Raw genomic sequence first — 27,825 nt, forward strand, 5'->3', positions numbered from 1 at the left:
CAGTCCTTCTTTTTTCCTCTTCTTCACCTCCTTTTTTCATATTGCTTGACATTTTCTGGATTTTTTTTCCCTTTTTGCTTCTGACATCAAATTGATCTGTTCTCTGAAAAAAAGAATCCAGTATTTTAGAAAAGGTCTCAGTGCAGAGATTTGAAATCAGGCCAAAAGTTGTATGTGACCTAAGCTATCTTCCCCAACACAATCTATTCTAACCAAAAGCGAATGACACATCATTTTAATTTTTATGGATCTTTGGTTTTCTGAAGTTGGTAATTATTTTGGCAGCAAGGTGAGCTGGTTTTAATCGTGAACTAGCTCGCTCAACACACGCACACGTGATCTGGTTCATGCCTTCTTTTTCTCTTCGTCCTAAAGATTGCATCAACAGAAATTCATGGCTGCGTTATTGGGAAGAAAAAGAAATTTGTGTTTTTTTTTTAATCAATAAATAATTTACAGTATTTACATCACAACACCCCATACAATTTCCACACACATGCAATAAACTGGAAAGGGAGGCAGTGTGTTTGTTATGCGCTTTCCCCGTCGCTGTTCAGATTTTCGTTTTGAGCCTGTTGGGTCACATTGGCTGACTTCACTCAGAAGCCAAAATTTGGCTGAAGGTAATAAAAAAAAATAAAGTGCTTTGCTAATAATTAGAGACTTCAGAAACGATATTGCAATACCTGGGAAATGGTTTTAGAGCTCACCACAGAGAAATAAATTGAAGGGAATGAGGAAAAATTGGTTAAGAAAAACCTCCCCATTTATAAAATTTTACTGTTTTTAAGAATTTTGATTTAGGAAATGCTAAAAGAAAAAACCCTATCATTTTGATAGTGGCCAGTTAATTTGGATTAAAATCCCCCTCCTCTCGTAGTGACATCATTGGTTGGGGATTATAGGAGTTGTAGTTAGCATGGCTAGAAGCATCTGGGTTGGGGGAAGGCTATTTTGAGAAAAATTTCACGTGAGGGGCAAGTTCTCACCTTCATTGCAAACATAAGTCTCATAAATCTCAGGTTTCCTTTGCTGAAGTGTATAAAGTCGTCCAAAGATTTCCATATATGGTTTATCCAGTTCCCTAAATGCTACTTGGGCAAAACATTAAAAAAAAATTGCACTGCATTTCTTCTGTCATAGCTCGGAAGAAGCTGCAAGAGATAATGATGGAAATTTGGAGAAAGTCTTGGAAAAACTGGACAACTAGTGTGCTAATGCATTGTGTTTCAGAACTGAATGGGAACAGGTGCCATGGGTTTATCTAAGCATGCATGAATTATGAAGGCAAGCTGATCTTCAGTCCCCACAGTCATTCATCCCTGTGATCTACCATCTATGATTTACCTAAACTTCTATCTTAAAAAGGGTCAACGGTGATAAAGCTTGGCAACCAGGTGCTGTGTGGACAGCCTGCCCCCCCCCCCCGGTACCACCAAGCCCTGAAATTAAATGAAAATTATGGCAGCCAACCCGGGACATCCATTGAACTAGTACCGGAACAGATTTCCTATCTTTCTTCTCCAAATCTATCGGGATTCCAATCTACGGTCAAAAAGGCCACGGTGGAAAACACCTCTTTGCACAGGCATTTGTTAGAAGTCCCAATAATGCCAGAATGTCACCTGTGTTTTGATTTCATTACAGATGCAATTATATGGTGATGGATGTGTGTCATTCTAGCTTCTTTTGAACACCTACAGCAAGTTGGAGAAGGTCCATCTAGATTACACGTTTGCAATTACTCTCAGAGCAATTACAGTTACAACTTTAGAAGGTGGAGGATGTAAGCATCCTGGTAGAGACAATACTGTGGGATGAACCATTAACATAACTTGATAGATATTCTAACCTACCATTTTACAAAACCCTAGCACTGTTTGCTCAAGGTACTTTTTAGCTAAGTGTAGGCACACAGAGACATCCATCTTGACTTGACTTTCTAGACATCTGAAAATGTGGGAAGACAGCACCCTGTCTCCTTTACGACCCTCTCTGAGTGAACCGAATTTGGTTTTATCCAACTAATATAAACCAAAGGGAGAAGACAACCACGTCCACTTATGAACCAATCATGAAGAGAAGTAATAAAATTGTTCCTTTAAATATTTTAGGAAGGAAGCTGGAGAATCCCATCTCTTTGCTCACTCACGCTAGGCCAACACAACACTCTATGTATCACAACAAGCAAATATCTGCATCCAGTGGCTACACCGTTGTGTCTCTTTGTTGAATGAGTATTACCCACGGTGAAACTGGAATGAAAAGGACTCAGCTCGACAATGAAAATTGGGCAAGTGGACTTGGATTGTTCTTGGTACAAAATAAGTGTTTGATTCCTCCAAGAAGTTCAAAAACAGAAGGGCTTAGGATGGCAAAATGACCATATGTGAGATTTAGTATGCATTCAACTTACTGTATGTACAAAAAAAGATAAAATATGAGCGGGCAGATGATCAGACAGATGTTCATGCTTGAAGTATAGAAAAGCAAGGCTTTGTATATATCTGGATATCCTGGTGTTGTGGTGGTCAGATAGGGCTAACAATTTAGGAGCAGGTTGAGCTCACTTTCAAAACTGGCATGTTGTCAATGTATACAGCAAACCAACCCACACAATACATCCCCTTCCCAAGGATGGGGAAACACCCACCCTGATATATACTCAAAATAGAAAGAGATCAGGATAAGTTTTAGAATGGGAGACTTCTCATCTGGCACCTTGACCTCAACCCAACAGAACATTTCAGAAAATCCTTAGCTCAGGTTTTGTACAATGAAAAATACAAGGAATCAAACGTAAAGTGGGTCCATCTTGTAAACTGGTGTTTCCAAAATACTGAGACAGACCTTCCATTTCCACCTTCATCCCTCAAATAAAACAGTGGCATTGTTTATGAGGCCTATCCGTCTTCTGGGAAACGCACAGCCCAATTTTTTTGGCTTAAATTGGCTGCTCAATTTGGAGCGAGCTTCCTGAAGATAACACAAGACCCAAATGGTACAGTAATGCCACCCACTCAGCTACCAGCCTTCACAGCAGGGGAGTGACCGGAACAGCTCATGATACCCACTGCAGAAGCAGAAAGGAAGAAGTCACTGGGGAAGAAGGTGCAACTATGATCCGAAAACCGACACAGCTGAAAACAATGTTGCAGCTCTCCTATAGATAGGCCTAGTTTGTTTTCCAAAATGAAAGAGTTGAGCATTATGTAAACCAGAAGCTTTGCACCTGGAGGTGGCACAGACTGGCGTAATACTGGCCTAGTTCCCTAGCTTATTTTCCTAAGTACCAGGACAGGAGTGGACAACGGGTCTGAAAACAGGGCAAGCACTGTGGTTCTCGAACCACGCCCAAGAGTTGGAACACAATCTGCTCACGTTGCCCATGAAACCAGGGCAACTCCACCCACTCCTCCCCACTTCGTTCTCTGCTAAAGCAAAAGGAAGCCATTTTCTATGAAGGAGACTAAAATGGAGCAGGCAGGAAGGAAATGAGTGTGTAGGGGTGGTGTTTGCCCAGAGGATGGACAAGGGGACAATCACAACCTTGCAGACCGGTTCCCAGACACCATCCCTCTGGAAGCAGAGGGAAATACCACTGATACACCTCCACCCACCCAACAGCAGCTGCCAGCAGCTGCCCAAGTCAGTCTGGAGAGAGGTGTGCACCAGCGGGCTCCCATGCACAAGGATGCAACCACACAAACTCATTTTCCATGAGGAGGATGCCGTGGGACTCTGCCCATGCCTGCCCACTTAAGGACTCTTTGAACAGTCTTTGAACAGTTGTCTCCAAGCCACAATTTGCACAGTCCAGAAGCAACAGTTCTAGTTGCCTCTCCAAACACTATTATATAAATGCCGTTGTCAGGGAAAGGGGTGTTCAAGGAAAAATGAGAAGCAAGAGCTCTCCATCATCCGTAGCAACTGGAGGAAGAAGAAAGGGGGCTGATGTGACCTCTAGTCCCCTGGCAACCTTTCCACATGGGGGGAAGCCTTCGTTGACAGCAAGATGCAAAGTCATTCAATGCCTTGTTTTCCAGACATAGCTGGGTCGACACAACACAATCACTGGTTGCTTCAGTTTCACACTTGCCCCAAACCATAATAGTGTTCCTCAGTTTCCCAACTCAACCAGGTGTGTCTATGGCCAGTCTACAAGAAAAGGGATGGACTTTGATTCAAGTACAGGAATGCCAAGAGCGAAAGAAGCAGAGCCATGGAAAACTCGGAGGTGGCCGTATCCCCCGACTCCAAGTCTCGTGTCCTTTCAAACAGATGAAGCTTGTCTTTGTTCGAGTGGAGCATCTTGACATCTTCAAAAGCATAATAAGCAGCCAGGGTAAAGTTGACGTCACCTGTGGTCAAGAGGTCAAAGACACAGGACTGGAAATATAAGTCCTCAACTGGAAGTTTCTCTTTGCATTTGGCTGTGGCTGATTCGTACGTGAAGACCTCTGGTGAAGAAGATGGGTTTGAACCCTTCCAGCGAGGGCGGTTTTCAGTAGCCTTTGGGGTAGAAGGGAAGGCGTGGAAGTCCAGCTGTTGGTTGAGTGGACAACCCCGGAGGCAGAGGTAGAGGCCCTGGTTGTCTCCGTCCTCCACAGCTTTCACGACCTCCTCTGGCATCCGGGCAGCAAAGGTGAGGTAGCGACCAACTTGCCTCACTACGATGGTGGTGCCAATGTATTTGGCCTGGATCTCAATGTGTTGGCCGGAGACTTTCTCGGTGATCTTCAGGCTATTGGCACCATGTTTGTCACCGCCATTCTTGGAGCCATCAGCAAAGGCTGCTGGGAGTTCATCCATCTCTGCCTGGTACACCTTTTGATCCACACACTCCTGGAAGCTCTTGAAAATGATAGTGAGCTGGAGGGATTGGAAGGCAAAAGGTTATTGACTTTGGCAAGATGGTTTAGATCTGTTCACAATTCATCCACGTCTGTGGCATCAGACCTGGACGCTCAATTTCTCTCTTCTGCTAGTTGTCCTAAAATATTTTTAGTGCTTAGCTTAGGGGTTTGATTAATAATTTGATGATGCCATTGAACTGGGGGAGGCCAACTTTTCAGTTGACTGGAAATTTTGGATACCCTTTAAAGGGCAATATATTTGACTCTTCATTCTACTTTATTCTTACTTATGTTTTCAGTTATAAAAATACCCCTACATAAGAAAGGCAGACAAAACGCAAGGTGAGTTCCAGCTAAGAATCTCCCTCTAAAATTCCTCTTTTACAAGCAGCACTTAAGAACCCTCTTAATTCACAAAATCTGAACAAATATATTGCTAACTTCAGTAGCTACTGGAACAGCTCTAAGGCTGCACTGGTCTCCAAATAGCTCTGGACAATAGTTATCTTTCAAACTGACTTCGGTGAGAAGTGAAGCAAAGCAGCTTTCCCAAAACACCCACCAGGGGGCAGATTCCCCAAGCCAGGCTAAGCTCCAGGGACATTCCTACCTTGGTAGTGGCCGTTGCCAGTGAGCCAGGCAAGACAGGAGTGTTGGTGACCTGCACATTCAAGTAGTTGTTGTCGATGAGCGGCCAGGCCCCTTGGATTTTGCATGTCTGGAAGCTGTCCGAAAATGTCCGCAGGTGGGGGTCTCCAAACAGCCCACAGTGGGTGTAGTTGGAGCGCAAGGAGTGTTTGTGGAAGCTACGCTCATAATGGCAGCTCTCGGGGCTGTCCGAGCGCTCCTGGCTGTCACCCCGGGGCAGCGGGGGGAGGCGAGGCTGGGAGGTGGGCCCATCTTTGGAGCAGTTGTGTTGGGTCATGAGATCGTCGATGCCATGGACTGCAGAGTGGTAGAAGAGGTCTCCCCGGCAGGTGCGAGCCGTGTGGTGGGTGCAGAGGGCATAGGCACGCAGGGCAGAGCAGAATTCAGGAGCATCCTCCGGGGCCGGGGGCTGCGTCCCGGAGGTTGCGGCCAAAAATTCCGAGTTGCACTTCATGATCTTGCAGGGAGACATTGCTAAGAGAGAGAGAGAGAGAAAGAAGAACACACTTTTTGGAAGTGTCGAGTGTGGCTTCCTATTCTAGCACCCACCAGCCTTTTGGACACCAGGGACGGTGGAGAGATCATCACGAATGGAAAGACAGTCCTTCTCTCAGTAAGAAGGAACTATAGACTGTGTTTAGCCAGTTACCTGGAATAACCAAGTTATTGAGTTCATGCAAAGCCCCCAGCATTCAACAAGCCAATTTTCTTGGTCAAACGCGTACCATTGCAGCCTTAAATGCTAGACCAAGCTCCAAGAAGAAAAATGGAAAGTCACTAAAATTGTTAGGTTTGCAAGTGAACGCTGTGAAAGACTTTATCACAGAATTCCTGACTTGGCTATTCTTTCTTTAATGAGCTTGCAGGTTTGATGGGAGGAAAAAAATAAATCTCTGCTCAAACTAGATAGGGGAGGTGGTGAGAATGAGTAGGGAAGAGTCAGAGACTGCACAAGGCCCACAGGGGGAGATATTGCTCTATGGATTGTACAGATTTCAGCTGAAGGAATGAATATATAATACGCTTTGCCATTTCACTCATCTCTCCATATAAGGCCAAATTTCCAAAGGCAGGTGTCATGCATAAACTCCGCAAACATACAAGGGAGTGTACCTCGGTTCTACGTGAGCGGGAAAGAGATCAAAACAGAACGAAAACCAAGTCCTTTTTTCAAGGTTGCAGACAATAAAACCCTCAGAAGCCCAGGTTGCATCAGACTCTAGGCAGGCAATTGTGTTGGGTCCACAATTCTTAGGATCCCCAGCTTAGGAAATCTGGTTTTGAGAAGCCTTTTCGTGTTGCCACAAGAGATGATTCTTGGAAGCCAAGAAGTTTTCGCTATTGTTTTCCTGCAACAAGTAATCATTTAGTCATCTAGACAGCTAGTCATGAGGACCCAGATTGTTGGGGGCAAAATGCTGACTCTGTAAACTGCTTAGAGAGAGCTGTAAAGCACTGTGAAGTGGTACATTGTCTAAGTGCTATTGCTATCTGGAGCTGTGTTATTCTTTAAGGAGCTTAATAATTCCTGATAAACTTGTTGTTTTGAAAAGTCAAATCTCCACGTGATTTATGGCTTAAGACAGTTAAATAAGAGGTTAGATTGAATAAAAATTAATTAAACGTTTGAATTTAATAATAAGTTGTTTTGTCTATGTATTAATATGTTTTGGGTATAGTAATTTTGGGAGGATGTTAAAGAAACCTGATACAGATATTGAGGGATTGATTGTTAGATTATAAAGAATAATAGAAATAGAAAGGTATTTTTCTCTCTCTCTCTCTTTTTTGCTTTGTTTCTGTTTTTTCTTCTTTGTTCTTTTTTTCCTTTCTGATTTGAACTAATATTTTCTTTTCTTATTAGAACTGATAGTCATTTTGTAATGGAAGAGGAATAGGAAAAAAGAAGAAATGATATAAATAAATGTTTATTGAATATGTTAAGGGAAAAGGTTATGGGGAGCTTCCTGAAGTGTTAACTAGGTATTTAGATTAGAAATATGGAACATAGCAAGTGAAATTAGTCGAACTTAACACAGGATCTGGATTTGTGGATTTATTTAGATGAAAGATTATTGAGGATTGTTATGATTGATTTAGTTGTATTGAAATATATCAATTTGAATATAATATGTCATTAGAGGGAAAAGAGAGGAGGTTTTTAATGACTTAATCTGAACTTTTATGAGTATGACTTTGTTTTGTAGACAACTGATTGCCCAGCCACCATGTTGTTTCTTAAGCACTTGTTTGTAAAATGAAAAAAACAATAAAACTTGTTTAAAATAAATAAATAATAATTCCTGATAAACTTTCTCTCTGCACCGGCTGATCTGATCCTCTGCTGAAGCGACCCAACTTGGGGGCAGCATAATTTAACAGAAAAACAGAGCTGAAGGGGACCTTGGAGGTCTTCTAATCCAACCCTTTGTCCAAGTAAGAGATCCCCTACAATTTCAGACAAAGGCTTTGTCCAGTCTCTTCTTTAAAAACCTCCAGTGGTGGAGCACCCACAACTTCTGGAGGCAAGCTGTTCCACTGATGAATTGTTCTCACTGTCCGGAAATTTCTCTTTAGTTCTAGATTGGTTCTCTCCTTGATTACTTTCCATTCATTGCTTCTTTTCTTGCCTTCCGGTGCTTTGGAAAATAGGTTGACTCCCTCTTTCTTGGGTCATCCCCTTATATATTGGTAGACTGCTGTCATGAAACCCCTAGTCCTTCTTCTCATCAGATTAGCCAAACCCAGTTCCTATAAACTGTTCTTCATAAGCTTTAGCCTTCGGTCCCCTAATCTTCTTTGTTGATTTTCTCTGCACTCTTTCTAGAGCAGTGGTTCTCAACCTGTGGGTCGGGACCCCATTTGGGGTCAAACGACCATTTCACGGGGGTCGCCAAACAACACAGTCCGCTATTTTTCCCCCTTTTCCTTAGCTGTGCTCCTCCCTTTTATTCTATTGGCTTTTGAAAGCCAATAGGAATTGTCTCTGCCCTTGTGAGCCCGCCAAAAGTCCCATTCTGCAAACGGTGCTGCACCAGTTGAGTAGTCCTCGACTTACGACCGGTTGAGTAGTCCTCAACTAACGACCAGTTGGGGGTCGCGGCATTAAAAAGGTTGAGAACCACTGTTCTAGAGTATCAACATTTTTTTTATATTGCGGCGATCAAAACTGGATACAATATTCACTAACTTTTTGGATTCCGGGGATAACCATCTACTCATCAACCACAAATAATCTTACGGTGCTGCAGGTTTATTCTCTTGGAAACCCCATAGAAAGATTTCAGCTAGGCTAGCTCAAAATAGTTCAAGGAATTAAAGTAAATATGTCAAATAATTCACAGTCATGGAACCAAATGCAGCTTATTTCACACAACATGTTTAACCAGGTCAGTTACAAAACCAAGCAGTTCCGTTTGTATCCACCACCTGCTAAGCAGCATTTCCAGCTTTGGGGTTTTTTGGGGGGTGGTGTGAATCCAGCCCACTCATTTTTGTGACTCAATGGGCTGGATGAACTCAGGGAATGCGCTGATGAGATAAGCATGTTGAGCACGTTGTGGGATTCTATCCTTAGAAACCATAATTGGACAAGGGCTCACGTTGAGAGCCAGGATCATCTCCCTTCCTTTCCTAACTTCCTGCCCCCACCCCAACCCCGTTCAGTAGAGATTTGGACACAGAGCAACGCTGAGCTTTTTCTGGCTGATAGCCTGTGCAGCTGTCGGATCACGTTCTGTATCTTTTTCTAGCCCAAACTGCTCTTCTGACTCAGGCATTTTGGCCGGAGAGCAGGAAGCAAAGATCACATTGCTTGCAGGAAAAATTGGGACAAGGATTCGGGAGGAAAGGAGCATGAAAGCCAAAGAGCCACGCAAGGAAATCTCTGATGACGGCTGGCTTGTCCAAATTCAACAAGACGAATCTTAGGCCACAGAACAAAAACCAGAAGTCAAGGCAAGCTGGGGAGCAGTTTAGAATTACCACTGCAAGGAAGAGCATCTAGCTGTCCTTGGCCAAGCTTGGAAAAAACACCAAGCAGGATCAGACCTGCTTATGTCAAGTTAAATGGCTAATACTGCAATGTACAGGTGGCCCTTGATTTATAAGCATTCATACAGTGAGGAATATGTAAATAAATAAATAAATATATATATGTATGTATGATGTTTTATCAATGGGAATAAAATACAAAACAGAAAAAAACCCAGAAAAAAAACCATACATCTGACAGTAACAGCAATAGCAAAAGAAAAAAATGTGTATATAAAAAAGGGGGAAAAGGGGGAAAAAAATGACCCAAACTTCCAACATTATATAAAAATCCACCCTGGCTGGATGCTGAAAACATAAAATTAAAAAAAAAAAAACCTGATAAATTGTTCTCCCTTTACCTAATGGGTCTGCAAATAGTTATAAGCTTTCTCATTTTATTTAACAAGAAAAATATACTATATAAACAAATATTTCAGATGAGGAGGTCTCTATCTAATAAATGGATGCAACTTATAATATACCGTATTTTCCGGCGTATAAGGCGACCCAGTGTATAAGACGACTCCTGACTTCGGCGCCGAGTTGCATGCCTAGAAAGTCATCTTATACCCTGGAAACTACCGTTATTTCTGGCGTATAAGACGACACGGCATATAAGACGACCCCTGACTTCGGCGCCGATTTCAACGCTTTCGAAAGTCATCTTATACACCGGAAAGTACGGTATATAAAAAAGAAAAGAAAAGGGAAGGTCAAGTTGGGTCTGATGGCATTGGGCAAAGAGATAAGCTGGGTTTGAACCCAGTCATATCCAAAAAAAAAAAAAAAAAAATTGGGGAAGGAAAGAGTGCAGCCTCCAATTTATTTGTTAAATTTATTTTCTCCACTGCAGCTTTCGACTGGAATCTTATCCCCGAAACCTCCAATCGTCTGTCCCTCAGCCAAGTGTGACTCTCTAAGTTTTCTCCCAAAAGGAAAGTTCTCTACTCAGATAAATTTATGCAGGCAGTCCTTGACTTACCACCACAACTGAGCCCCAAAATTCTTTTGCTAACTGAGACGTCTGTGAAGTGAATTTTGCGACCATTCTCACCACATTTGTTAAATAGGTAACATGGTTGTGAAGGGTATCCAGCTTCCTCCATTGACTTTGCTTGTCAGAAGGTCACAAAAGTGACCCCGGGACACTGACTGTCCTAAGTATGAACCAGTTGCCAAGCATTTGAATTCTGATCCCACGACCCTGGGGATGCTGCAACGGTCGTTAAGTGTGACAAATGGTCATTGGTCCCTTTTTCTCAGTGCGGCTGTAACTTCGGGCAGTCACAAAACGATCTGTTGTGAGTCAAGGATTGTCTGTAGTCCCGTCAAATTGTTAAGCGCCTCTACCTGCAACCTCACCAAATTGGGGAGTCTGCTAGCTTTGTGAGGGTTCAAGGGGTGCAAATGAGAGACATGGTGCCTCCTTGGAAGGACAGATCTCTTGTACAATCAGCTAGAGCAGTGGTTCTCAACCTGTGGGTCGGGACCCCATTTGGGGTCGAACGACCATTTCATGGGGGTCGCCAAACAATGCAGTCCGCCATTTTTTCCCCCTTTTCCTTAACTGTGCTACTCCCTTTTATTCTATTGGCTTTTGAAAGCCAATAGAATAGACTCTCTTGAATAGAGTCTAGTTCTATTGGCTTTCAAAAGCCAATAGGAATTGTCCAGGCTGTCTCTGCCCTGCTGAGCCTGCCAAAAGCCCCATTCTGCAAACGGTGCTGCACCAGTTGAGTAGTCCTCGACTTACGACCGGTTGGGGGTCACGGCATTAAAAAGGTTGAGAACCACTGAGCTAGAGCAATTTTCCACTTTTGAAATATCCCCCTTTTTAATGGAGAGGCCAAAAAAAAAAAATTGCTTTGGCATTTGGGGGTTTTTAATACATCCAAAAGCTTTATCTGGAGCATCCCATCCTAAGATCTTGCTGGAAAAAGCACCCTGCACTTCCCTCCCTAGCAACTGAGTCCCCCCCTGCAGCCCCCCCCCCCAAATAATCCTAGCCAAAAATATTTCTGACAACAGGCAGTCCTGGCAGAGGTCTGGAGGAACTCATTTGAACAGTAGCCAAGAAAACTCTGTTCAATTCTGCATAATCCATTTTCCATCGACTCAGAAATGCATTTGGGTCCCAGCCACGGATGACTTAGCATAGGAGCAAGCTGCTTTGTGTCTGCTGCTTGGAAAATTAAGACAAAAAAGGGGGGGAGAAGAAACTTCAGGAGGTGGGGGGAGGCAAAGCCTGCCCTGGGCCCAGACTTTCCCCAAATAACTGCCTCTTATTTGCAAGCAAAGCAGAAGTGTTTATATACAGGATGCAATTTTGCACACACGCGCCAATTAAAAACAACACTGATACAGAACACGATGTAGGGAAGGAAAAAACAAAACTTGAGCGTTGCGGTTCTTGTTCATTTCATTCTTTTAAAAGCAGCCAGATTCTAGTCCCTTTGGTTGATCCCACAATCTGCTCACATTGGCACCCAAATGCTGTATTTCAAAGTAGCTAATTGAAGGAGTAGTAGCTGCATCCCCATTCACAGGCAAAGGAGTCTGTTTAGTAAGCCCCTGAGTTCACAAGACACCTACACTCACAGTGGGGAGAGGGAGGAACATATTGCACCTTTGTGGATTTTTTTTTTTTTTTGCATCAATCTCAGTCAGCCTACATTGGATGGACGATCTTCGCTGAGATCTGCAAGCTGGCTAAGCACATTTGTCTGGGGTGGCCAGGGGATAACCCGTCAGCAAAACCAGACAAAATGTTGCCGGCAAAAATGAGAGGAAGCCAAGAAATATTACACAAACATCCTCCGTGCACAATGCACAGGCAAGTCACAGAATTTATGTTCTCTCAGTGCAAAATATTCCTTGGGCCACAGAGTATCCATAACCTGCCTTTTACAAAGCTAAGACATCCTGGACCTATGCCACCACAGGTAGATGGGTGTCATTGTGCAATCAATATTTATAGAGGGCAGGGCCATAACCACACAATTGCTGCTGCCATCTTGGGTTTTTTTTTTTTTATGCACCCATACCCAGACATTTCTGCATTCCGTTAGCCCCATTTCTGTTCTATTTTCAGGCGAGAAATTGTTGACACGCGGCATGCATACCCCCAAGTCTTTGACTATACACCCCAGTCTATACAGCAAGGGAGGGCAAGAGTGAAGAAGGCTGGGAACAATTAGGTACACCACTGAAGTTTGTGTGTTAGGTGTTCAATGCCCAAACAGCACAATTGCACCTAAGCTGTGGTTTTCCTTTGCCCCCAAGCATCATGGCCATCACCAGCCTTCAGAGGTGGCTGAGTTCACCCCAAATCCAGACAGAGAGGTGATCCTTTCTCTTATAACCAGCCCATCTCTTCAAGGCAGAAGATAATTTGTTTTGCAGTATGTTATGGCAACAGCGCAAATTAGTTTTGCAACACGTTGTACCAACCTTGACCGTGGCTTATGTCTGATAAACTTTATCAGCCAAACCACTAGGGAGTTTAACAGCTCAAATCCACCCTAAGGGGTGTGTGTGTGTGTGTGTGTGTGTGTCATCACACCTGCATTTGAAATTTGAAATGTATTTATTTATTCAGTCAAAGACCAACAACATAAAATAGTAAAAAGAGAGATAAAAGATAGCAATTACAATCAGGATCAACAGGGAGAAGAGGGTGCAATTATATATTAGCAACTGCAAAATAAATTGGATGTGGTATACTCTAAAGACCCTTATTGCAAGAATACCATGTTTATTTATCTAACAATAATGCAACTCATATAATAAAACTAAGCATTAAAATGTATGTCCTCTAAAAATTATCAGAAAATAACGAAGCAAAATATTGATTAAAAACAAGGGTGTTTAGTGGTTTAGCCAGTTTTTCCTGATTATCATTGCAGCAGCACAAAATTCTACTATAGTATGAAGGGTGGCTGGATTTCAGTTCTGGAGAAGATGATTCACATAGAAATTATCTGATCTGCCTAGATATCACCTGCCTTTGAATAGGGGGTCAGAGCTGAAAAAAGGGAGGCCACCTCTCATCCATTCTGGCCATTCTGAAGAGTCTCTGCTTTTTAGGAGCCATTCAGACCTGGGAAAAGCAGCAGCAGAAGAATTGAGCATCCCACCCCTCTAGCAGCACAAAAGAGTGGGGGGTGGGTGGGCAGAGGTCCTGTAAATCCGGAAAACTAAGGGAGAATTGCAAATGGAGGCAAAGACCCCTGAAACAGCAGCTCTGAAAAACTGGAGACAATGGAAGCTGACCAGCTGGGGTCTCTAGCAAGGAGAAAAAGGAAGAGGAGGAAAGAAACAAATAGATCCATAAATTTCTCCATCCTGCGCAAAGGAATCGGATCAAGTTTCAATGGCGTAGGAGAAGAGGTGTGAATGGAGGACAAAAGAGCCAGCATTCCTAAAATGGAGGCTTTATGCGTATGACAACTTGGGCCACCAAATGAGAAGAGACTCTGATGTTGGGAAAGATGGAAAGCAAAAGGAGAAGGGGATGGCAGAAGATGAGATGGTGAGATGGTGTCACCAATGCCCTGAATGTAAGTTTGGGCAGATCCTGGCAGATAGTAAAAGATGGAGAGAGAGGACTGGTGTGTTGTGTTCCATGGGGTTATGGAGAGTTGGACATGACTTGGCAACTGAACCACAACAAATAACAGCAACAAAAATCATGGAGGTGGTAAGATGCCAGGTTGAGTTGGGATTCTGGGCTGGAAGAGATGGAGTGACTGGACCAAGCAATCTCTCACTTCTTCTGGTATGGACAGGGCATCTAGCCGACTCCCACAACCAGATCCAAAATGCAGAATACGAAGACACCCTTCATGTGTTCAGAGGCAATGCATTAACAGTGTGACCCATCCAAATCTCCACACTGGTGTTCAGAAACAAAAGGTCAAGTTCACACACTATGCAAAGCATGGGTCAGTAAAGCACAACTTTTATATTTACATATACGGAGACACCCAAATTTGCTTTTTTATAGCTTAACACCATGCCTGGCTCACCCAACGAACTAAGACAAGGCTGGGCACAATATGTTGAACCACAAATGATCCAAACTGATGGCAGCCTAGCCTAGGACGTTGTGTGAATCCAGTCAAGCTCTATGAATATATCTAGGAGTGTTTGTTTGTTCATTTGGGATTGGTTTAATTTAAAAGTGAAATGGAAAGAGTTCAACGTTCCAGGAAATCAGCCATGTCTTCCCAGTGAATTGCAGCATTTTGATATTCGAAAGCACCTCGCCATTTCTGCATCACAACTAATCTCCAGGGAGGTGTCTTTCCTTGGGGGGGGGGTGAATCTCTTAAATCCAATTAAAGCCACTTAAATTTATGGCAGCCACCCCCAATCCCTTGACAGGGAATCTGCACTTTGTTTTAAGGTTGGATGAAGAAAACAATCAGCTGTGTTGATTTGAGCAAGACACCCCCTCCCCCGCCGTGTGACAAACAAAGCACAGACCCCTTTGGACATGCAGCAGGAGAGGAACCATGAAGAAACGTGAATTACACCAGTTAAGTTTTGCAGGCGTGGAATACAAACAGGATTCTGTATTAATAAACCGATGACAGAAGGCAAAGGGTGTGTGTGTGTGTGTGAAACTGCATACACGGGTCCAAGCACCAGAGGGACACCTCAATTCTCCATCCAATTTTCAGGCCCAGAAATTGGATTGGACCCCACTTTTTCAAATTTCTCCAGGAGAAAGAAAGAAAAAAAAATCCTTCAACCACTTCTCGATGACCTTCAGTGTTAGGAGTTTCCTCCTGAGGACCTCCCCCCCCACCTGCCATCCAGGACACAACTTGACAATCCACGCTGCAGAACTGGGCAGAAAGGAAGGAATTGCCCCAAGAAATGGGAGGAGCGGGCATTTACAAGAAGGAAACCCCCCCCCTTTGGAGAAGGGCTGCAAAACAAGCAACAGGATAAATGCGGCCTCTCTACCGTAGACCCAGACAAGGCTCTCCCTCAGGGACCCACACATAAGTAATTTCTCTTCTTTCCCCCCCCCCCCAAGGCTCTACTCACCCCACACCAATGCTCGAGGAAGAATGGAAAGCAGCTGAAATTGGAAGACAGACATTCCGGAAAGGTTAAGAAAGATTCTAAATGCCTGGCAAATCATTTTTTTTTTCACGGAAAAAAACAAACAAACCCAGATGGATTTGGACTGTTCCGACTTCGCGGGTTTTTTTTTTTGAGCAGCTTTTGACCCCCCCCCCAGCCCCCCCTAAGGAAGCGTCGTGCAGTCCCAGACATTCAGCAGGACAGACTTCATAAACCTGGCTCAACTTTTTGCCATAGACTTTGGCCAAGTGATTGCAATCCCTCCATTTCCGTCATTCGTGCACTTTAATCATGTCATTCCTGGGTGGTTGCAAAAACAAGGGAGGGCCTGAGGACCCACCAGCTGCGCATGCTCCTGCAGGTAGTCCTCGACTTACAACAGTTCATTTACTGACCGCTCAAACTTACAACGGGACTGAAAAAAGGGATTTTTTTCCTTTCGCACTTACAACCGTTGCAACATTCCCCCCCCCATGGTCACGTGATCAAAATTCAGATGTTTGGCAACTGGATCATCTTTATGATGGTAGTAGTGTCCGGGGGGGGGGTCACGTGACCCCCCTTTTGCGACATCTGGCAAGCAAATTCAAAGGGGAAGCCAGATTCACTTAGCAACTTTGCTACTATTTAACAGCTGCGATGATTCCCTTAACAAACCATGACAAAAAAGGCCATTAAGTGCAAAGCTCACTTAACAAACGTCTCGCTTAACAACAGAAACTTTGGGTTCAATTCAGGTCGTAAATCAAGGACTACCTGTCTATAGAAAATCACGTCCTCCTTTTATATATATATTATATATATATATATATATATATATATATATATATATATTCATTCATCGTGAACACGATGATTTTCCTTTGAAAGGCTCCCAGCAAGCCATTTATTGGCACAGGCAAACTCAAAACAGGTAAATCTTTTTTTTAATCTATGGGGGGCTGCATATGATTTATTAAAATAAACTTTCAAAGACCTTGGGCTCTTTTTTGGGGGGAGGGGAATTAAAATCCCTCTCCAAGGTGACCGTTTTGCAGCACGATCTGAGGGGAGCCCAGGGAGGGGGGGCTGGAAAACAGAGACTGCCTATGCCCCCCTCACTCCCCCAAGCTGCGTGCTATTCCCTTTGTGCTATTCCCTTCGGGCCTAAACAAAACCTTATTTCTCACACAGGTGTGCACAGGCTCCACCAAGCACTTGCATATCAATCAGGACGCTCAGGTGAGCCAGCCCTGTTCCAGGTATTCTCACAGGACTCTGCATGCTGCAATTTCTATTTTTTTTTTTTTTTAAATTACTGGCACGGAAAGTTTCCTGGTTGGAACTCAAGCGTTGCTAGGATCGTGCAACACTACAACTTCTTGCTTGCTGGGCCTCTCGCATACGCAAGCCCAAAGGCCTACAGCGAAGAGCCCTGGGCGCATATCTCTAAATACAACTTGAACACACAACGGGGTGCCTGCCAAAATCTCCTTGCATCTCAGGCGCTGGTGTCAATTCCAGAAAAGGGTGTGGAAATCAACAGCCGAAAACAGGCCACTTCAATCTGTGGGTTTCATAAACAGTGGAACGCACATTTTAAGAAACGGGAGAAAGGATGGATGGTTATATTTATTTATTTATGGACGGCTGGATCCATTTTGAATTTCTCCAGCTACTTCCAAGGAGCTGTGAACATGGAGATCCCCTCTCCCCTTGGCTGTGGCCCCATAGCCACCTTTGTTTCATGTCAGTGCAAGGACAGCTATTCTTCTTAATCAGCTGTGCCAACTACCTTCATTGCATGACTACAATTTCTGAAAACATCCTTCACACAATGACTAATCTTCTTGCTCGACTTTCAGAGCATCCACAGTCTGGTTCCTGCATCAGCTTGTCTTGGGGCATTTGCACAATTGAATAAACCACAAAGTTAAGTTGCCAAGTTCCCCATCATCACCACTTTTTTTGGGGGGGGGGGGGAGAAAGCTAATCCAGGTAAAAAAAACACTACAAATTGCACCTTCTTCAAATGCAACCATTAGCTCTTTAACAGGCTAATTAAGCCTGCCCACAGAAGTCTTACAAAAGTGACTGTTTCTTCTAAATTGTTTCTCTGCTCCTAGTGTCACACATTTGGTAGGGAGCGCTTAGTTCAGGGGTCTTCAAGCTTGGCCCTTTTATGACTTGTGGACTTCAACTCCTCAGCCAGGCACGCTGGCTGAGGAATTCTGGGAGTTGAAATCCACAAGTCATAGAAGGGCCAAGTTTGAAGACCCCTGACCTAGTTGCTCAGTCACCCCTTTGGCCGGTAAAGGCATCCATATTAAAGCCTTCTGACAGAGGGGTGTCCAACTTCTATTTGAAAACATCCATTAAAGAGAGTCCAGTGACTCTCCAAATTGTGGATTGTTCCCCCTCAATCAGGAAGGGCTTTTTTCTTCTTCTAATCTTCAGTTGGAATTGATCTGCCTGCAAATTAAATCCATTACTCCATGTCCCGTATTGTAAAATGGAACTGATGGATCTTAACTGAATTGCTACCATGATGCTAGCTCCAAATTTTATATTTCTGAGGCCTAAATATGCCCAGTCCTTCCCATCTCCCCTGACAAACCAGGTTTAAAATTAAGACCTTTCCCCTGTCCTTCTCTGAATCCATTCCTATTGATCGGAATAATTCTTCAAAAATCAAAGAAACTCCAGGAGAGTCCTTGACTTAACAGCCATTCATTGAACAATCATTTGAGGTTACAACAGCACTGAAAACAGTGACCTGCGAATGGTCCTCACACTTACAACCATGGACACATCATCAAAATTGGGATGTTTTTGCAACAGGCATTTATTTACAACAGGTGGTAGCGTCCTGGGATTGCTATTTGATTTTCCCAGCCAGCTTCTGATAAGTAGAATCAATGGGAGAAGACAGATTCATTTAATGAAGACAGATCCACTTAACTACAGTGATTCGTTCATGGCCAAAAAAATATTGTAAAATTGGGCACAACTGAAATAACAATTGACTTACTTAGAAATGGAAATTTCTATGTCATTTCACACGAGTGGCAGTCCAGTCTCATCTTTAAATAGAGCATCTGCAAGTTCTGAAAGCCAGCCATTCCACTGCTTGTTTTAACTGTCAGGAAATTTCTCCTTAGTTCTAGATTGGTTCTCTCGGTTAGTTTCCATCCACTGCTTCTTGTCCTCCCCCCTGGTGCTTTGGAGAATAGGCTGACCTCCTCTTCTTTGTTTCAGCCCCTCAAATATTGGAAGACTGATATTATATCCCCCCTAGTTCTTTTCTCTAGACCAGATGGCTTCTCGTTCACTGCTAGTCCAACAAACTTGGATCTCATTCTGAATTTGCTATCTCCTTGAAACTGGTCTGGAACTTACCTACTTCTGTGGTAAAACACACATACACAAACACACACACCACCCTTGTAATATGTGTGAGTGACTAAGAATCACTCAAGTATCCAGGATGATTATGCCAGGTGATTAAAAGAGAAACAAAGGCAGGAGAGCTGTGTTGTGGGATTGTCCTCCTAATTACAAAATTTGACAATTGCAGGTTGCAGAGCTCTTGAAAAAGATTTTACAAGCAATTTCCAACCATCCTAAAAGGAAAAGAGACCGCTGCATTTATTATAGAAATGGGCACAATAAGTTTGGTTGCTGGGCAACTAACCCCAACGGAGTGGTCAATTTCCCTTCCCAACCCTAATTTTGCAACCCTTCCAATTACTCTGGTTTCTAAAACTTCTCCTCCCAAAAACCTGCCCACGCACATCAGATCTGCCGGGCAGATTCTCTTCCAGGTCTCGAAAGCCACTTGGTCTTTCTAGCCAGTAATACCAGTCTGGATCACTCCAGTCCGCCCAGCAACTCACTTGCATTCCTCAAACTCTGGAGCATCCACGTTCTTCCCAGCTCAACCATCCTGAATCTGCAGCTCTCCCAAAACCTTGACTCTGCATGTTTGCTATGGAAAATAGGGCACTCCTGATATTTATCTCAACTCTGAAGGGAGTTGTTTTGCTTTCTTCGGAGAAAAAGATCTCCGATAAACAACTACTGTACTTCAAAAGCAGGATGGCAGAAGATTAGGGGTGTCGACCTACAGAGAAAAGGGGCGGGGCTCTGAGGATATACCCATGCTGCCACCTTGACTATAGGTAGCGCTTGACTTATGGACAGGAACATCGGCCTTTGTCCAACACTAAGCGATGATGAGGCTATTAAGCGACTTGTGTCCAATTTTGCCATCTGTTTTGCTGTGCTCATGAAAAGAATCCATTTTGGGTGCTTGGCAGATTAGCTGGATTCATTCAACAACCGTGTCACCAACTTAACAACTGCAGTGATTGACACAAAAACTGGGGCAAGCAAGGTTGTCAAAACTCATTTAACCACTGCCTTGCTGAGCAGACGGTGGGTTCAGCTGTGGCCACTAAGTCGAGGACTAGCTGTATTTTGAGCTTCTTTTCCACAGTTTCTATTTATTTTCTCAGAAAGAGCATAGAATGTTTTTTCCTCTTAACGTGTCCCTCGTTCCTCCCCACTCCCAAAGGCCAGGCCTACCATCGTCTTTCAGAGCATCAGATTAGGAAGGGCTTAAGTTAACGCTCCTCTACTCCCAGCTGTTGACATCTCCCCTTCCGCAGCATTTACTCAGAAGATAACTGGAGTTAAAACAGCTCCCCCATCCTTTGTCTGTCAAGTCATTGGTACAGCGGGACCATAGTAAAGCCACTTCAGAAAGCGTAGGGCTAAAAACCTGTTATCTCCTCCTCCAAAGGTGGTTTGGTTCTTGAAGCTGTCTCAAAGCTGCTTTTTCAGAAGGAAACTGGACTGCTTTTCCCTCCAGGAAGATGTTTCATCCAAGAAGCTTCATCGGTTCTGGCAGGATGGTGAGGGCGATGTGATAAGGGACGGTGGGATCGCCCCCACCATTCGGCTGGAACCAACGAAGCTTCTTGGATGACAAGCAAAATGTCTTTTTCTTCTCCTTTTTCTTCCTCAAGGACAAAACGATCCAGTTGCCTTTGAAGAAACACTTTTGAGAAAACTCTGACCTGGGTGACTGAAAATCTCCACAGATTCTTAAAGCTGTATCTTTTTATCAATTTATCCGATAATCTCCTTCGTTGCCCACCAGCAGACAGGGATTAACCTCACATCTTGGGCATATTAGTACAGATGGCTAACTTGGGGTTGCAGGCAGAGACTCTCCAAGTAACTTTCTGATACATCATCATCATCATCATCATCATCATCATTATTATTATTATTATTATTATTATTATTATTATTTTAATTTATTACTGGAGAACAATCCATGGAAAAACCTGACAGACAGACAGAAAGCTCTGAATTTTCCTGACATAAAAATTCAGACTTTCAAGGCCATATTTTGAAGTTTCTCCACAGCTCCTTTATGGGGACCCCACCTTATAGATCTCCTTACCTCAGAACAATTGCAATAGCAATTCTACACACAATATGTATGTCTGAGCTCAGGAGGAAATGTGACAATTGGTAGTTGGGAACCCAATGTAGGCTGTTCTTTCCAAAAGGCATGCTAAATATTTAAGCCTAATGGGGGCATAACATTGACAGTCAAACAAAATATGAGAAATATTTTCAACACCTGGGGTACCCCATAGGCAGGTTCTCTCAAAATACGGCAAGTGATGGAAGCACCCATATTTGACCAATAATAAATCTCATATTTGACCAATAATTCATACCCTGTTCTAGCCTTGAAATCAACCTGAAAAACATGAGAAAGAAGCTTGCTAACCCCATCAAAAGTAGCATTCTGCTCCTGGCCCCCAGATCTTTTTTTTTTTTTTTTAGATTTCCTGTGGACTCTGTAGGTTAGAACCTGCTAACCTGAAACCCCCAGTTCCCCAAATGTTTGAGGGCAGTCCTCAAAGCCTTCATACCCCCAAGATCACTCTAGTTCCCACCCAATGTGACTGAAGGGGGAAGCATTTTTTACAGGATGTCTATGGAGATTCTCAATCATCCAGGTCATGGTTATCCCAAAGGTGCTTTTCCAAAAGGCAACTGGACCTTCTTGGGTTTTTTTTCCCTCGAAAATGTTTTGCTTCTCATCCAAGAAGCTTCTTTCCTGTAAGAAATCATTCTTACAGGAATTATTTCAACTGAATGTCAACTAGAAGTCGTGTCTTGACTTTTAATTTGTCTGTCCTGGCTCAAAACACTCTTGAACCTTTGTAGATTACTCAAAGAAAAGTTTGGATAGAAAAAAAAACCTCTCTCTCTCTCTCTCTCTCTCTGGGATACCAATCAAGAATTTGCATAAAATCAAGGAACAATGGTGCAATGCAATCTAGAGCCTATCTATTTGTAAATCACTACCATTATATTCCTACAAAGGAAACACAATGTGGCGGGTTTTTTTTTTAAAGAAAAAAGAAAAAAAAAGCAATGCTTACAGCAGTGTTGCTAAGAGACCAGGGGGCTCAATTAGTATAGGGTGACTTCAGCCCTGCAGCTCCTTAGAGACCCACTGATTTATCAGACCATAAGCCTTTGCAAATTCTCATATCTTTCTCTCACAAGGCAGAGTATAAGTTGCCACAAGATGTGTTGAAGGCTGCAAACTTCCCGAGACTTTAAAAAGAGATTAAATAACGTTATAAAAAGTAAAGAAGAGCTCTAGGAACACAAGAGTAGTTAGAAAAAAATCTTCAGAGGTCCTAATTATCTGAAGCTAATGAGGAGGGTCATTAACCCCAGAGAAAATACTATACCAGGAAGGGTAGACTGGCCATAAGAAGGAAACAAAGGCACAAATTTATCCCTTGCCAGAAAGATCCTTTTAGTTAACTCTCTCCAAAAGAGATTACAACCAAGATGAATTCAGGAGAATTTGAGCCCAACAAAGGAAGGTTTACATAACGTCAGCTTCAGTAGGCCTTAGTCGATTCCCTCCTTTCCCCATAAAAAAAAAACCTGTCACGCCAAAAGAATACTTTGTAAGTTCCCCACCCCCACCCTACCTCTTTTATTATTCATATTTGGGCTGCTGAGACTAAGAATAAGGAAATGGGTGCACAAACACACTCCAGATCAAAAATCAAGTTCCTTCTTGCAAGGTGATTTGGAGCATGACGTGTGTTTCACCAGAAAAGAATTTTGTACCAATAAAGGAGAATATTTGTAGCTCAGGGTAGAAATGAAAGGTCTTTGCTGCTCTCTCAGCTTGGTGGGTTTCTTGCAGATGTTTCATTACCCAAACTAGGTAACATCATTTACTCTTTAGAAGGCCAGATCCTGAAGTTGAGACTCAAGTACTTTGGCCACCTAATGAGAAGGAAGGACTCACTGGAGAAGGGCCTGATGCTGGGAAAGATGGAGGGCAAGAGAAGAAGGGGACGACAGAGAATGAGGTGGCTGGATGGAGTCACAGAAGCAGGAGGCGTGAGCTTAAAGGGACTCCAGAAGATGGTAGAGGACAGGAAGGCCTGGAGGAACGTTGTCCATGGGGTCACGATGGATTGGACACGACTTCACAACTAACAACAACAAATCACCACTAGCACTGAAGATGTTAAACTTCTGCCAAAAAAAAACAAAAAACAACCAAGCTCAGAGAGCACCAAGGGCCCCTCAAAAATTTTGGGATTTGCTTGGACCCCATAGCGACTTCCCATTGATAGAGATGGGCAGTTTAAGGAACCCCCCAGACTATGGCTATTTTACAATGGATTATTGGTCCTGTGACCCATTTCATGAGAATTACTGCAAAGTGTGAAAGTTAAGAAAACATGGCGATGGTTATAATTCGTGGCACAGTCAGCCAGATGTTCAGACTGGATTTGGCATTTTAATTCACCTATCGCAGTGATGGCGAACCTTTTAGAGACCGAGTGCCCAAACTTCAACCCAAAATTCACTTATGTATTGCCGGGTGGGCGTGGCTACAGTGGTCATGACAGATGGGTGGGTGTGGCCAGGGTAGGCATGACCAGGCAGGGTTGGGGGAAATCCAGGGATCTCTGGTGGGTGGGGCGGTGGGCAGGAGGCTGGGGTGAGGCGAGGCAAGGCGAGGTAGGGCAGGGGTGCCATGTTGCAGGGCAAGTCGATGCAGGGGCCGGGGTGGCTGCTGCCTGACGCCATCGGCCCCCACACACAGAGACCAGCAAGCGCATGGGTGCTGGGATGCATCCGGCTATGTGGGACCTCAGTGAGTTAGCGGGCGGCTGGTTGAAGAGGACGGTTGCCATCTCTGGGGCATGGCACGTGTGCCCACGGAGAGGGCTGAGTGCCGCCTCTATCGAGTCCTTTCCCAAAGACTTGGGATAAACCAGGAGAATGCCATTGTTATGGTTATTATTATTTAAGATTTCATCTTCCATTTGACTCACAGTCTGGGACTGGTAAACACTTAACAGTTCAAGTCCTAACCAAGGACCCAAGAGCTGTTAAGGTAGTGGCTGAGTATTATAGGTAGTTGCAAGTAAGCTGTTTGGGGGTATTGTTTTTGCAAAGTCAGGATATTCAGGTCTAATATGTTCAAAATTTCTATGTATTTAGGCAGCCCTTTGGGTATTGCTCCAAGGGGTTCTGTTATCATTGGCACAATTATTTCTTCTTCCACAGTGGCTCAGCTTCAATTTGCAAATCACAATATGTCCTTATTTTTTTTTCCCCTAGGCATTTTGTGCATCACCTGGTGTTGTAATATCAATGAACCAGACTTTTTTCTTTTCTTTTCCACAATAGTGATGCCAGGTGTGTCGTGGACCAGATACCTGTCTGTTTGGATCCAAAAGTCCCACAGGATCTTGACCTGTTCCTTTTCAAGAACTCTGTCAACTTGGTGTTCCCAGGGATGATGATTACCCTTATGATTTTGTCTGCACACTCGGGCAAGATGTACACAGGTGTTAATAAGGTGGATAGTCTTTGTTTCTAATAATAAAAAAAAATGCTCCCCTTGGCAGCCATCAATTCACACCTCCGCAAAGGGGAGTTTTTTTTTTTTTAAAGTCACTCCGCAGCCTGTATCAACAGACAAATTACACCTCGTGCATTACCCCATTCTCTGCTCGTCCCCCTCCTCTCCACCGCCTGGGGTAAACGGCAGGGAGGGGGAAAAGCCAGCCCAGCGGCCACGAAATTGGAGATTTTTGGAAGGAACAACTCCGCCAGTGTGAAGTTACGCTTGCCCTCCCCCAACGAAAACAAGCAGGCAGGAATTTGCAAAGCCGGATCTGCCAGAAACGCTGTGAAAAAGCAGTGGGGGAATTCATTGGAAACAGATGGCGTTTCTCAGCTGCGATGCTGAAAAATTCACTCCTTTCCCGACTTCGTGAAAACAAACCGGGGGCGGGGGGGCGGGGGAAGAGGAGGAGAAGAAAGTAGAAAGAAGAAAGAGAAGAAAAAGAAAAAGAAGAAAAGGAAGAAGAGGGAGGTTTTTTTTTTCTGAAAATCAAGGCTCCATCTGCAACTCAGCAAAGGAAAACAAGCAAGAGGCAACTGAGGAGGAGAGAGAATGGGAGGAAGGGAGAATCAAGAAAGGAGATCAAAACCTTCTCAGCGCCTGTATTTCCCCCCCCCCCCAACAGCTGCCCTCCTTCTTTGGGCTTGCAAATATTAAATAGATCAACATCTGGCGACGCAACCAAGCACGGAACAAGCGCTAAGAGCAGGTTACAGCCGGGAAATCCATCGGCCGGCATAGCCCTCCCCAACTTTTTTTTTCAACCCTCTCCCCCCCTCCAAAAAAGGGGGTGCTCAAATGTTCATTCCTTTATTTCCCTCCCGTCCTCGCTCGCCTCCCCACCCCCCAAAAAAACCCTGCGAAGAACAATAAGGCAGCATAAAACGAAGGAGGGAGCAAGTGAATTGTGCTGTCAGCAACTGGGCGCCATCTTCCTCCTCCACGCCCCCCCCCCAAATAAAACCATAACTTCTTTCCAAGATGCAAGCCTGGATAAATTAAAATGAGAGCGGCGGGTGAGGCGCGTGCAGTGATTTCCAGAGCCCCCTGCTTCCTTTGCAAACTCTTATGACCCATCTGGGAATGCTAAGCCGGGCATGCTCTGGAAAGAAACGGGCAGGCTGCAACTTCTGAAAAAAGGGTCAAAAGGGGATGATGCTGGTAAACCAGTCCCACCGCCACATTTTCAACGGTGACCCCCCCCCCATGGACCTTTTTCGGGGACGGGACCTCGGGGCCTTCAGGAAGAGATCTGAACGCAGAAGCAGATTCCCAGACGATCTTTTCCGATAGAGATCCCACTCATGTACGGATTCAGAGGTCCAAAACTAGCACTCCGAATTACCCCGCCCCCCCTCCCGGGGCAGAGAAATCCTAAACTCCGCATTCAAATGCTAAACTGCAGTGAACGGTGCAAACGCGATTTGAGCCGCCGCCGCCCCCCCCACCCCAGCACACTCCACCCCACTTCGAAACGGGTCCACCTCGGAGTAAGCTGGCGTTAGGACTTTCCCGTAGCGAAGGGAGAAGAGAGACTGCCACAAAACCAGCCTCGTTGCTTTGCTGGCCCCCAAATTTGTGAAAGGCAGGACGCGGGGGCTGGAAACAGAAACACACACACACACACACACACACACACACACACACACACACGCCGCCGCGCTCCGTTCGCTCCCAGCCTAAACTTCCAACTATCCAGAGCAATTTTGGCAACTCTGCTCTTCCAAAAAAAAAAAAAAAAAAGTCGACTTCTGCGGGTTTCTCTCTCTTGCAAGGGACTCCGTCTTAGGCGAGAGACAAAGGCCGAGCGAAGAAATACTACACGGGAGGCATTTGTTGTTGTTGTTGCTGTTGTTGTTGTTGTTTTAAGCAACCGGCCCGGGTAAGGGGGGAATCCGGCTGGGTTGAAACGCCCCGGCTCTCTCTCCGATGCTTTCCAAGGGCTGGAGGACCAGGCTGCGGGGCCAGCAGCCCATCGGAGCAGGCTTTGGGTTTTTTTGTTTGTTTTGCAAAGACCCCTTTCCCAAGGAAACGTTTTCAAGGCAGCCCCCCCCCTCCCAAAAAAACCCAGACCAACAAAGGGGCCGGGGGGGGTCCGGCGGGAGAGGCGCGCGGCTTGCTTACCTGCGGGGAAGATGGAGAGCCACCAGAGGAACTGGATCGGTCCAAGGGCTTTGGCGCTTGCCCCTTTCCCCATAACCATCCATCCAGCTTCAGCTCTAACCACTAGCCTCTCCCTGTAAGAAGGGCGGTTGCCAAGGAAAAGGAGAGACGGGGCGGAGAGGAGGGAGAAGGGAGCAGGGGCGGCGGGAGGAGGAGGAGGAGGAAGAGGCACGGAAGGAGAGAAGAAGAAGAAGGGGAATCAGCAGAAGCGCCCAGAGAGAAAACGGAGCAGCAGTCAAAACGACGAGGGGAAGAAAAGGCGAACTCGAGAGCCCGGAGGCGCAGCGAACTTCGACGCCAGCCTGCAGGAATGACTCCCCCCCCCCTCCCCGTCTCTCTTCCCTGCAAACAGCCCCAGCCGTCAATCACCCTGCCGGCCGTCCAATGAGCTGCCGTGCTGGCTCGGCGTGTCTACTCGCAAGCCTGGGGTCCCGCCTCGCCTGGGCAAGGCGGAGACCGGGTGGCAGCCAATCGCGCCAAAGGCAGGAAGCCAGGCTGCAGCTGGATGCCAGGCGCGCCAGCCCGGAGAGCCGCTCCGGAGGAGGGCGAGCGAAGGAGAGAGGCTAGCTGCGGCGCCGGAGCCAGAGCCTGGCCGCTCCTCCGCCTCTCCTGAGCGGCTTTCCAGCGGCCCTGGCCAGCCGAACTGAATGCAAAGGGAGGGGAGGGGGAGGTGGACCCGGTGGGGACGGGGTCCTGTCTCCCCCTCTGCCCTTGCAGGGGTTTCTGTCACCTTCTGCCCTTTATTATTCAGAAGCCCATTCCTGACCCTGGAGGTTCCATTCGTTCTTCCACCACGAGAAGCTGGAGAGGGAATGTTGAGTTTTGGAAAAAGGGGACAAGGATCAAAAAGCGGTGGGTCCTAGGACCTGGGCTTCCTTGCACCTGGGACTGTTTTTACACATATATATTTTTTTCCTGCCCACCCACCCACCCACTCACCCATCTCCTCTCCTTGGGCAACTTCTGAAGTTCCAATTCTGGGCTCGCACAACGCATTTACCCGAGACAGCTAGTCCTCAATTTACGACAGTTCATTTGGTGACCCTTCAAAGTTAAAACAGCACT

The 27,825-nt window shown here is 44.9% G+C and overlaps 1 protein-coding gene across 2 annotated transcripts; it reads right to left on the reverse strand.

The window, feature by feature from the left end:
• Positions 1-69: 69 nt before the first annotated feature.
• Positions 70-27,085, reverse strand: RGMA (repulsive guidance molecule BMP co-receptor a). 2 transcript variants are annotated; one of them, XR_005558638.1, is made up of 4 exons: positions 26,722-27,085; positions 5,467-5,978; positions 990-4,872; positions 70-103 (listed from the first exon to the last, which is right to left on the reverse strand). XR_005558638.1 is itself a non-coding variant. In XM_039359363.1 (3 exons), the coding sequence occupies exons 1-3, from the start codon at positions 26,798-26,800 to the stop codon at positions 4,159-4,161; spliced, it is 1,305 nt and encodes a 434-aa protein (XP_039215297.1). In that variant the 5' UTR covers positions 26,801-27,085; the 3' UTR covers positions 407-4,158. The 2 variants fall into 2 exon arrangements, 1 of the variants encoding a protein (XP_039215297.1); XM_039359363.1 differs by lacking the exon at positions 70-103 and having other exon boundaries at positions 407-4,872.
• Positions 27,086-27,825: the final 740 nt, after the last annotated feature.

This window comes from Crotalus tigris, unplaced genomic scaffold (genome assembly GCF_016545835.1).
Source record: "Crotalus tigris isolate CLP2741 ecotype Arizona unplaced genomic scaffold, ASM1654583v1 scf7180000019068.10715455, whole genome shotgun sequence".
Classification (NCBI taxonomy): Eukaryota; Metazoa; Chordata; class Lepidosauria; order Squamata; family Viperidae; genus Crotalus; species Crotalus tigris.

What these genes read in the sequence shown, in the direction of transcription:
- RGMA (XM_039359363.1), bottom strand. Translation starts at nt 26,800, where the DNA reads ATGGTTATGGGGAAAGGGGCAAGCGCCAAAGCCCTTGGACCGATCCAG. An exon ending in GCTCTCCATCTTCCCCGCAG is followed by an intron (nt 5,979 to 26,721) that starts GTAAGCAAGCCG and finishes TCTCTCTCTTAG; the next exon opens with CAATGTCTCCCTGCAAGATC. An exon ending in TGGCAACGGCCACTACCAAG is followed by an intron (nt 4,873 to 5,466) that starts GTAGGAATGTCC and finishes CAATCCCTCCAG; the next exon opens with CTCACTATCATTTTCAAGAG.